At 35.3% G+C, this 12,882-nt stretch overlaps 1 protein-coding gene across 2 annotated transcripts in view; it reads right to left on the bottom strand.

Annotated features, from left to right (window-relative positions):
- The window catches only part of LOC123538694 (monoglyceride lipase-like), a 28,245-nt gene extending 15,799 nt beyond the window's left edge, over positions 1-12,446 (bottom strand). For both annotated transcript variants that reach the window (XR_008368353.1, XM_045322985.2), the window contains exons 1-4: positions 12,364-12,446; positions 6,300-6,406; positions 5,269-5,375; positions 4,343-4,479 (exon numbers count right to left, since the gene is read on the bottom strand). Coding sequence is in view for 1 of the 2 variants with exons in the window: in XM_045322985.2 (XP_045178920.2) it covers positions 4,343-4,479; positions 5,269-5,375; positions 6,300-6,388 (333 nt within the window). In the remaining variant the exon portion in view is untranslated. The remainder of the gene's footprint in view (positions 1-4,342; positions 4,480-5,268; positions 5,376-6,299; positions 6,407-12,363) is intronic.
- Between the last annotated feature and the right edge of the window lie 436 nt (positions 12,447-12,882).

The following is a 12,882-nucleotide window of genomic DNA, read 5'->3' as shown; positions in this document are numbered from 1 at the left end:
GACACTCTCGGGTGCCATGCTTGCATCACTGTCAATCATCGTCAATGTAAAAATGTGGACCACATACCTGACATTGTCAAAGATTTAGAACAAAGTGAAGAATTCAAAGAATTGATGAGAAAACTAGAGAAAAGGCTAGAGGCAGTTACTGAAGAGAAGAAAAAACTCAGTTCCACTACACCAGTAACTGGAATAGATGAAATGAAAAGAAAGGCAAAAGAAGAGCTGAAAAGGCAGCGTGATGAAATAAGGAAGTTCTTCGATCACCTTGAAGAAGACATGGACAGAAGAATTGAGGATACTGCTGAAAACAACAAGAAAACTTTGAAGGCAGCCACATCCGCATGTGACTTGATCCAAGATGATCTCCAGCAAATGAAAACCAATATTGACATAAAACAGAAAAATGGACAGAAATGTGAATTATTTATAGCTGTTAAAAGCTATAAACCAAAAATGGAGAACATTAGCAAAGAAATTAAAAATGTAAGAGAGCAGAGCCAAGTACAAAGATATGCCTTGACACCTTCAGCTCAAATAAAGGATGTAATAAAGAACACGAGCGAAATTTGCAGATTTAGAACTGCAAAACTTGAGTCAGAAGTAAATGTGGGTACCAACAGCGACAAAGAAAAACTGGCGTGTATATGCGGACTAGCAGTGATACAAAATCATTACCTTGCTGTACTTGACAGCACAAACAAATCAGTTATAGTGTTTGACACAAAAAATATGGAATTATCATATGAAATGAACATAGACTGTGACTTTGTTTGGAGCATAACAAATGTGATTGATGACCAACTTGCAATACACATGAAATCCAACAGTCGGAATAAAGTCCAGCTTCTTTCAGTGTCAGTGTCAGGTGCCCTCAGCAAAGAAAATCAAATAAAATTTGATGAAGGATCTAGCGGTAGTCTGGTACACAAAAATGGGCACTTCTATGCACTAGATTTCATGAAAGTTCTTATTGCTGACCTACAAGGCAATATTGTTGGCACAATCAACACCGATTATTCCCACGACATAGCAGTTAGTCCGGACAATACAACAATATACCTTACAAGTCCCAATGAAAATACTGTATCAAGTATGACCCTAGACGGAAAAGTCAAGTCCGTCTATAAGGACAAGGATCTGAAAACACCATGGGGTATAACAGTTGATGACGAGGGTCTAGTATACGTGAGCAGTCTTGGTACATCAAGTGTCCACCAGCTGACTGAGGACTGCACAAAGGTTCAAAACCTTCTAGACGTGTATGGTACTACAATTACATACTCCAACACAGAGAACAGACTTTATGTGGGATGTGCTGACAAGATTAAAGTTTATCAAATTGAATAGCAAAACTGATAAAATCAGAAAAAATAAAACCAAATACTGTTAAAACTTGATTATCTGGAACTCGCTACTGTGAAATCATTTAAAATCGCTGGCATGAAATTTCGCGCAAACGTGAAAAAGGACTGTTTCGCGCAGGCTTTAATTTGCGCATTTTCAATTTTAGAAATGAAAAATATAATAAAATAATAGTAATAGCGCGGTCTTAAATTCGCGCATCGGTCCTAGCACGAAATACGTGAAAATTCATCCTACGCGAATAAAAATGATTTCACAGTATTTTAAAAATTCCTGCTATATAGAAGTCATTTTTCAAGTACCATCCTGAAACTAAACTGTTTTTATATTTCACAAGATTTGTATGGAAAATGTAGTACTGTATTCTTTTATTTATACACAGATCTTGATCTGATCACCTGTTAAAAGGACATGCTTCCAGATGTACATAAAAATTTCAATTTCCGCCCGCTTAGCTCAATAGAGAGAACGTCGGTCCATAGATCGTGGGGTCATGAGATCCCCTTGAAGATTTGATAAAAGACATTATGTCTGAAATCATTCGTCCTCCACCTCTGATTCATGTGGTGAAGTTGGCAGTTACTTGCGGAGAACAGGTTTGTACTGGTACAGAATCCAAGAACACTGGTTAGGTTAACTGCCCGTCGTTACATGACTAAAATACTGTTGAAAACTGGCATTAAACCCAAAACAAACAAGCAAACAAACAAATTTTTTTTTAATAAACTGATATTAATTATTACACATCAATGACATTTATTTATCAATATGTAGATATACTAAAGCCACATTAGTTACCGTTGATATTTTGTACCGAAAAAAATCAAATATTATAAACTAATAAAGTTGTAAATTAGCTACGGTAACAGCAGTAAGTTGAGATATTAGAGAAATGTCATAGACTGCAACTAATAATTTATTATCACTGTCATGGAGGTTTGCTTTCAAGTTTAACCTTTGGTGGCGGGTGATTCTACCTTTGCGACCACGGTCTGCACTGTTCACTATTCAGTCAGTGAACATCCCCTTCAAATAATAAATGGTATTGCCCAAATTGAATGATGGACCAATCCATTTTAGAAATTTAGCAAGCTAAAGTTTAATGTACATGATATAAAATATACTTAACTTCCTTTTCTTAAATTTCATATTTCAATACAACAATTAACAATTTTGAGAGTTTTCTATATAATATTTGAGCCACGCCAAGACAAAACCAACATAGTGCGTTTGTGACCAGCATCGATCCAGACCAGCCTGCGCATCCGTGTAGGATCCATGCTGTTCGCTAACAATTTCTCTAATTGCCATCATCCAAGGCTTTGAAAGCGGACAGCATGGATCCTGACCAGATTGGATGGATGCGCAGGCTGGTCTGGATCAATGCTTGTCACAAACGCACTATGTTGGTTTTCTCATGGTGCTGTTCATTTTTGTAGATAAAGCGTCCTTTACATACCAAGTACACCTGGGGAGTACTTTATATATTCTGATACTCATATTAAATTTTTTTTGTCAGATTACGTTTCCTACTGTAATTACATTCTCTAAATTTTTGTTAACATTAACTTAAATCTGGAGGCATACTTTAAAAACAGACTGCTGAAAGAGAGTTTGTTAATGTGTATTGCATTTGTATCTTTGATATTTTAAATACCGGTATAATAATAGATAGTTAATAAAATGAATAGTTTTGAAAGATATTCATTTTTAATGTAAAAGAACTCGGAAAATGTTCGCACTTGAAAAAATGAAGGGTAACTACAAAATGTACTAAGAAATCATTTATACTAGTCCTGTGGGAGATTAATTTTTGTTGCTTTCATGGTTAAGTCAATCTTTGAACCAAGATATAATTGGTTAAATATGACATTTTCTTACTAGAGCTATCACTGAAGGTGATGAATGTACCGCCCACACGTAACTGACAGAGTACATTGCAATTTGACGCCATGCACAACCACTGTTGTTACTGATTAATTGTTTGAAGTTTTACTAAATTGTGTCAAGGGGATAAGAAGAGTTGGTGTGCACAAGATTGTGTCTATGAACAGATGGACCAGCAGACAACCTGAAACCAGTAATTACCCTCCCCCCACCCTTACAACTTTGTTGTTCCGGGGTAACAATAACTCTTCCTCTCAATGTCTGATTTTACCAATTATTATAGAACTTGACCAAAATTTCACAACAGCATACACTACGTCCAAGTTTGACCAAAGCTGGATCAGAAATGTGGATGCTAAAGTGTAAATAAGTCAAATGTGGAGGGATGAGATTTATGTCAAGTTTCATTGAAATCTTAAGAATCTGTTAATTGAGCTGTACCATGAGAAAACCAACATAGTGCATTTGCAGCCAGCATGGATCCAGACCAGCCTGCACATCCTCGCAGTCTGGTCAAGATCCATGCTTTTCGCTAACGGTTTCTCTTAATTGCAACAGGCCTTGTAAGCTAACAGCATGGATCCTGACCAGACTGCGCGGATGCGCAGCTGGACAGGATCCATGCTGGTCGCAAATGCACACTGTTGGTTTTCTCATGGTGTGGCTCAATTAAAGGATAGTGTGTGTACTATATCCTTCTCCTTGAGTGACAAAATATGTTTCTTAATGACAAAAAAAAAAAAAAATGTTTCTTCATGTCAAAAAATATGTTTCGTAAGGGACATAAAAAATATCATGAATAAAATATGGTCAAAAAGAGTATGTTATTTATTTTGGTTTTGTTGGGTTTAATGTTGCACCAACACAATTCAGGTCATATGGCAACTTTCCAGCTTTGATTGTGGAGGAAGACCAATGGTGGACCTCAGTGCATTATTTCATCAGGGGCAGACACCTTAGTGGAACCACCAGCCTTTCCCAAGTCAGTTGGAGTGGCTTTCTTACATGAAGATTTCAACCCCTCGAGCGATGCTTGAACCCACATGGTGAGGGGTAAGTGATTCATGGTTTTGTTATCTACAACACTTACCATGGAATGTCCAAGAAGAAACACTGGCTTGTCCGGAAACTTGTTTTTCACTTGGTCAATATGATAGAACATATCGTTAACATAATCATCGAAACTCAACACATGAGCCCTATCTCCCTCGCTCTGTCCGTGTCCAACTGAAATTTATAATCATAAGCTGCCATCAACATTTTTTTCTATTGAAAATGTACATGTACTATGCCAGAAAACTAGGTCATGAATTTGTAATTTGTAACGCATTCAGTGTGAAATTATAAAAGTACCTTATACATAAAAAGAACATCAAAAATACATAAAGGAAAGCTCTGTAAAGATTATATGAATTAACAATAAAGCCTTGACCTCTTGGGCATAACCTTGACATTGGAGCTGATCAGCCACTACAATTTACAGCATGTCATATATAATATAGTTGGTTCACTATTCATAGTTTGTACAAAAGAATGTATATATCTACTAGGATTATTTGTAGTTACCAGAATGGGTAACATTAAATTAAATATTTTCATACTTTGGAGGCAAGTACAAAATACAGATTATGGTATATTATGCATCCATGATCCAACAAGGGACCTTGATTTATAAGAAAGACTTTTAGATTTACTTGTATCATGTTTATATGAACAGTCGGACACTCCAGGCTACAGTAGGGTTTGAACCTTCGGCCTTCCACATGGGAAGCCAGTGCACTAACCACTGGCCTATAGAGAAACACTTAAATACAGTCAAACCTGTATTAAGAAGCCGGACAAGGGAGTGATACAATCTAGCTGCTTTCAGAAGGTGACTGCTCAAGACAGGTTGAAAGTAGAGCAAAATACCAATTAGGGAAGTTAACTGACTGACTGCTAAAGTCAAGTGGCTGCTTCATACAGGTGACAATTAAGGCAGGTTCGACTGTACATGATATAAAGTTATTAACTTACCATGATCATGTGAGAAGACGTAAAACCCCTGTCCAATAAGAGACTTCGCTAATTCAGTGTAGGCTAGACAATGCTCGCAGTAGCCATGTACAATGAAAATCAAGCCCCTGTGAAAATATTTAACAAAATCATAGTAAAGATTCCTTCTGGATAAAGGGTACCATCTCTACTACCGTATTGGTTTCACTCAAATTAAGAGTGTTTTCAAATGAATAAGCAATACCTGGCCAAATTACAAAGACGTGAGTTTGTAGGTAAAGTCAATTATGTGGAATATGTACATTTGGAAAAAAACAACAACACTTTTTTGAGACAGGCAGTGAGTCATATAAGTACATCCTTATAATCCCCAAACTCAGGTTTATCTGGGAAAGTTAATTCCTTACCGGCAGATATGTAGTTATTACTTTGTTTTGTTGGGTTTTAATTCAAGTCACATCAACACAGTCAATTTATTATAAGTCATATAGTGATATTCTGACTTTTGATGGAATAGCACCCAAGGTACCACTCTGAGCACAATTTTAGGCCAAAGGCAGCAACTTGGGTAGAACTACTGGCCTACTGCAAGATGAAAAAATTCTATATCCAAAGTAACATATCAAACCCAAAATGTTTCAAAGTCAGACATCTTAATATCTTAGCCAGAGGCCCCTTAGAACAAGTGCTATAAATGTTGAGCAGGGTTCACTCTTCTATCGTAGTCAGTTAGACCACTGCAAGATGGGTCTCCAGTTATGTTATAGTGATCCCTGCATATAACTAAAACGCTGTTTAACCCTTAGCCTGCTGCAGGCGAATTTAACAGCCTTTGCAAACAGCTTGGAACCAGATCAGACGCCGATTAAATGGGCGTCTGATCAGGTTCCAAGCTGTTTGCTACTCTGACAATATTTCTTCCAATTTTGGAGCAAATTGAATGAACTTTACAATTTTAGCAGACGACATTTCCAGCAGACGACAATTTATCTAGCATGCTAAAGGTTACAGTTAAGCCCATCAAAACAAAGCAAACAAAAAAAGTAACTTACTTGTATGTATCTGTAGGATTGCTGTCTTCATTCCAGTATCGTGCATAGAGTTGTTGCCCTTTCTCATTCTTTATTTGAACTTCTGACATATTTTCTGGCTATTGTGTCTGCAAAACAAACATAAAATGTTGATATTTGAGGAAAAAAGCTTCAACCCAATTTTTCAAATTGTTATTTTTAATATAAGCCTTCTAACACTTATCATTGTGATCACGACTGATTCTGCCTTTCCAAACCAGTGTGCATCCATGCAGTCTGATCAAGATCTGCTCTCTTCATCATTCAGTCGATTAGTATCTTTTTGGTAAGAACCCCTTTTAACGCATTTTTTATATGTCTGCCCTGATGATTATGATATGAAACCGGTAGGTAGACAGAAATACAGATAGAGGAAACCCATTGGATGTTTTTCTTTTTTATTTATTATATACTTGTCCAGGAGTAACTTTTAATATTTTCTATTATAAATATATATATATATAACCAGTGTCAAACCGCAACATCTTGCACAGTCTCTCATGGGAAACTGATGATGTCAGGCAAAAGTTCAAAGCATGTGGTTATTTTTGAAAATCAAGATCAAAATTTTGCATATTTATGAATCTTATTTAAGCATAAACAAAACCATTTTCGATAAAGTTCATAAAAACATACCTTAGAAGGTTAAAATTATTAAGTTCTCAGTTAAGGTCAATATATAAGATTCTATACGGCCTATTGGTTTTCAAAATGAAGAGTACCCTGATCAGGTGACAACTGCAATGGCAAACAAAATATTGCAGACAGGGGTACCCATTTGAAACTTGTGTGTATAACTTGTGTTCAAAGTATGTTGCATGGATTATTTTATGTCAGATCAAAAGAAAAATGTATTAGAAATATTTTAAAGTTAAAGGTTTGTCCATTGCATTTCATTTGCTGAAATTATAGCGCGACAGACTTCTGGCACGATTCTGGTTGGATTTCAGTACGGGATTCGTTTCAGCTCAGAGATCCGTAAAAGCATTATAAACATGCATCTCTGAGCTGAAATTTTTTCTGTAGGCTAATTCTAGAGGTGCGGATCTGTACCCAAGACACTTCACAAAGATGAATACCAATGTTTTCTAAGTGCATAGCTTTGTAAGTGTTAAAATGTAACTTGACAACTACCTCTAATTTGGTTCATTGGTAAATGTCTTGTTATGGTTTAGGATTTCAGTAATAGAAAGAGCATTGAAACTCGAGGGTAAACGATTTGTACGAGGGGGCATAGCCCCCGAGTAAAAATCGTTTACCCAAGAGCTTTAATGTTCTTTCTGTTTTGTATCATAGCCATCCAGATATGGTAGTTGTAGGCATTGCACATTGCCATATACAGCAGTTCAAGTGAGTACTTAAAATTTTTGCTTTACAAATGTGTAAAGCCCAAGTAAAACAAGAAAATTCGGTGAATTGGTATCCCCCGCCGAAAGGGTTTGTGTTGAGGAAAGGCCAAAAAATATATCTGGCAACAAGTTAAGGATGTTAATAAGAAGCAAATAATTTCATTAGTTAAAATCAATTTAACAGAAAACAAATGTTTAATTAAAGAGTACATAATAAATGTATGATACTATGATCCTGACTAAAGAATTTATTTTGAATGGGATATGCTTACTGTAATAAGCTTAGCTTTTAAAATTAAATGCAGTTAATTGAAATGTGAGCTTGAAGTTTAACTGGAATGAAATATTGTCTTTGAGTGGTTTGGCACCAGGTGTTGCTGTTTAACATATACATTAAATTTTGAACTTAAAAGAACAGATGTTCTTAAGAGAACACAATCAAGTAAGATATCTTGAACACGGCTGAGGGCAAGGTTTGTGCAGTCACAATTTAACATGTTGAAGATTTGAACATTTAAAAAAAAAAAAAAAGGAATGGAAATATATATATATGTATATATATAAATATATGTATTTATTTATTTATTTAGGGGGTGGGGGTGGGGGTGCGGGGGAACTGGGGAGGAAACAAAATTTCACATGTTGATTATAAATATTGATGAAGAGGGTGGGGGGGGGGGGGGGGGGGAGGATGCATGATCAGTGGTAGGCATGACTGGGTCGAGGAGCGAGGTGGGGGAATGGTACAACTTGCATGTTGATAAATATTCATGGAAGGTTTCAATTTTTTTTTGGGGGGTGGGGGGGGGGAGGGGGAGGGGGTGCGACCAAGGCAAGTGGGTGACCAGGTGTGGGTGCACAACTAAACATGTTTATAATAAATGTTCATAGTAAAGAATGAAAGACATTTAATGAAATTCTGCCAAATGGCAAGTTTGTTATGTACAAATATGTGATCAAGGTAAGGGGGTGACCAGGTGTGGGTACACAAGTTCACATGTTTACAATAAATGTTCATGGAAAAGAATGAAAGAAATTCAATGAAATTCTACCAAATGGTAAGTTTGTTATGTATAAATATGTGAATTTTTATACAACTGAAGGGCAATAACTCTTAATTTACAAAATAAATCCGAACAAAATTGTGTGTACCGAACCACATTATGGTGATCTAAATTCTGTTTAAGTTTCATAGTTCTAGGTCAAATATATCAAAAGTTATGATGCAGAAATTGCCATATTTATAGTAGCCTATACAGTTAACACTAGAAACTTCTAAGGGCCATAATCTGGTGTTACTAGGGCAATTTAATTTGACTGAAACTTGACGGGCCACAAAAACTCATAGTGGTGAACATGTATATGAAGTTTTATATAAATATTCCTAACCATTTCCTAGATATGGCTCCGGACGGACGGAAAGACGGACGGACAACGCCAAAACTATATCCCTCCGACTTTTGTCCAGGGATAAAAAACCAATGCGAGAGCAGAAGATCAGAAAAATACACTTCGCTGTCTACTGTTCCAGACACGCTAGCATACTTTCCTATCCAACAGTGCGGTAACGGATGGTGGTGGTTTTGTGAAATCACCGGTTCGTCATACTTAATTTATAGAGCAAATTAGAAGTGGTTTCGTCATACTTATTGTTATAGTTTAATAATGATCGCTTGTTGGTCGTTTTATTGTTGATGTACTTTGTGTGGCAAACAAGTTAAAAAGTTGTTAATTTTGAAAAAGATAATTTCAAAGCTAATTATTTATACAAAAAAAAATGGAATGAAAAAATGAAAAGAAGAATAAATGATATAATTGCAGTTATTAAGATAAATAGAGATTTAGTTTTTGGTTAAACTAATTCTTATGTACGAAACATGTATTTATAACTGGTTTACAATTTGTAAATGCAAATGTTAAATTCGACACAAGACAATTTATTTTTCAAAATGTTAAAAGTGAATGTAATAAGAATTTAAGAATTTCTATTGAATATTAAACATTGTAAATTTATTTTGAAAATTTATTTGAATTTGATAAGTAAAAATTAAAAAAAATACTACAAAAATTTGAAAATGTAAAAATTAAGATATATTTAAGTAAAAGAATTAAAATTCTGATCATGAAGTTAGCATAACGGTCCCCAAAGCTTAACTGATGATCGATGCTTAATTATCCAGCTTAAAATGTGCTAAATTTCTTGCATTTCTAGAATGTCAATGAGGTGATAATTGTGACACATTCTGCTCATTAAATTCCCGATATCCCAAAGATGTTGTTAATTAGTCTGAACTGTCATCAAAATGTATTTGCAGTTCTAAGAAACACAAAGCGTTTTATATTTTTACATTTATTTACATCATCACAAAAGACACACATAATACTTCACGATCGAGATCTACACATTCAACACTGACAAAAAAAAAGCAATCAACAGCACATTCAATACTTAATACAATTTTATACATTATAATACACATGTCAACTCTGAAAAGGAAAAAGAAGCAATTAATATCACAGTTAATGCAAGCAATAGAAGCTGAACATACACACATTCAATACACTACAAAACACTTCATGCACACATTTCCAATGTCAGTTTATAGCGGACGACTATACTAGTTTATGAATTGGAAGTGTCTAGGGGTACGGATCCGTACCTCTAGAATCTGATTCTAGAGGTACGGATCCGTACCTCTAGACATGCCTGTTAGGGGTTTTCTAGGGGTACGGACCTCCATTTTTCTAGAGATTCAGGGTCATTTACATTTCAAATTTTGTTGAAAATGAAATAACAAACAACATTTCATCAGAATTCACCTTAAACTTTGATCTAAATGGTTTACAGACAACAACGTTCATCCGATTTGTTACATTTTCTTTCGGAACGTAAATAACCGAGGAACACCAAATAAATCACGAGGATTCCAAATGGCAGAAAAAAAGATATAAAGATTAAACAAAATAATGTTAAATATGTTGGGGAAAAACTGCTTTTAATTGATAATTAGCCTTTAGTGTATTTATGTTTTTCACACATTTGGTAGTCGTTACGCTCGAGATACATGCAACGTTTTCACAAACAGTTTCTTTTACTTAATGTCGCTTAATTGACTATTAAACAATCAGTTCCGTGCCGATTATCATTGTTAAATAACAAAATAAATTGGTGCATATTATTATGCCTAATTAATTAATTAATTTATATTTTTTGCTAATTTCAAATAGAATTCATTTAAGGGATAGATTCATTCATTAATCTAGCTGTTATGGATCAACAGTTTATTTGACAACAAACTAATCGGCAGGAACAGTGTATTCATTTGGAGTTCCTCGGTTATTTAGGTTCTGAAAGAGAAGATAAACAATCGGGTGAATGCTAGTATCTGTAAACCAATTAGATCCAAGTTTTAAGTGAAGACTGGTTAAGACTCATTTGTTATTTCATTTTCAACAAAATTTAACATGTAAATAACCCTAAATCTCTAGAAAAACGAGGTCCGTACCCCTAGAAACCCCCTAACAGGCGTGTCTAGAGGTACGGATCCGTACCTCTAGAATCAGATTCTAGAGTGGTGGAACCTATGCTCGCGGTATTCCTATGCTCGCGGTATTTCGATGAATACGCTCTCTGCAGAAGCACAGATAAAAATATTTCATCATGCTATGTTCAACACCGACCAGTGGTGAAATGCCTTTACAACAAACGTAGCGATAGCCGCGCGTGCCGCTCACGTGACGTATACAGCAGCCGATACATTTTACGCAATCTGTATCCGTCGCACAAATCTCAGACAAATATGTCAAAATAACCCAACTAAAGTTAGTTTTTTTAAAAATCATGCATTACAGTCAGATGTAAGATACATTTAAGAGCAAGATGTGATGAATGTGACGCCTGGCTACACTACGAGTGCCTGTCGAACCATGAAAAGATCGATGTTGATCTTAGTATTTTGACAAAGTCCAAATGGCTTTTTCTGAGATGTAGGGAAGAGTAATTTTCCTACACACCAAAGAAGTGTCGGAAACATTAGTGAGTTATTCACGGTCGTTGTTTGAATCATTAATACTTGAACATTCTGTTTTTATATAACATTATTATACGTTTTTAAGCTTTGTTCTAATAGTGACTCCATTTATGTAAGGGAAATATACACATAGAGGCACATACTAAATGTTATCCCCATTTATTTTGTTTTTCACATAATAAATGAGTAATGTTCTAAATATTATATTCGCATATGCTTGTTTGTTCATGTTTAGTCTGCTGAATTTTATTTTCGTCCTTAGTTTAATCGATATTACATACCGCCAGCATAGGTTCCCTTCAGGGCGAATTTTCACCTTTTTACGTATGCCGTGTCGATAGCTCACGAGACGACTAAGTCACGTGATGACGCACATCAACAATATGTTTCGCTAAAAGGAGGATAACTTTATGTTTTTGCATAGACAAATCGAATTAATAATTTTTTCTTGCTTCTTAAAAAGATTATATATGTACAAAATACCGCGAGCATAGGTTCCACCACTCTAGAGGTACGGATCCGTACCCGTAGACACTTCCTTATGAATTACTCAATTAGACAATTTCTTTTCATTTACAAAATTGAAAATATGGTTCACAAATTAGTGAAAACACATTTGCAATTGAAAATCAAATATTCAGTCGTGTACACTTTTTGAAAACCTACCTGGAATGTGATATGTTTTTTTATTTCTTAAATGCTTCTGCTCTCCGTTTGCATTCGTCACAATAGCTCATTCTCACGATCCACCGTTGATAAAATTAAGGAGGAAACATGTTGCTGCCGACGCCGGGAGAAAATGAAATTACTGGGGTGACAGGAAATCTTTCGGGTAAAAATGATTTTAAATGGATTAGTGAAATAGCCAGTCTTATTTTCATAAGCAAATTTGAGACATTGGTTTCAAAGTTCGCTGTTTCTTGTGGGTACGATTCATTTCCTACTCGTATCGTTTCGTACTCAAAAGTTGTTTTCCCCCGCACAGAGATTAGGCTCAGTTGTTTTTGTCAATAGATGATGTGTTATAAAAAAATAAAAAATACTTACAGACAACCAAACAAAATATAAACTGGTCTGTACTACATAATGTAAATGATAACCTAAAGTTTAACAATCTGATATGTATCTCAGTCAGGGGCGTAACTGTTTCAAGTTATCGTAGTTTATAACCCATTTGAGTTACTG

The sequence above is a fragment of the Mercenaria mercenaria genome, chromosome 18 (genome assembly GCF_021730395.1).
Source record: "Mercenaria mercenaria strain notata chromosome 18, MADL_Memer_1, whole genome shotgun sequence".
In the NCBI taxonomy this organism is placed as follows: Eukaryota; Metazoa; Mollusca; class Bivalvia; order Venerida; family Veneridae; genus Mercenaria; species Mercenaria mercenaria.
The sequence above is the reverse complement of the archived record's forward strand: the minus strand, read 5'-3'. Positions and strand labels throughout refer to the sequence as shown.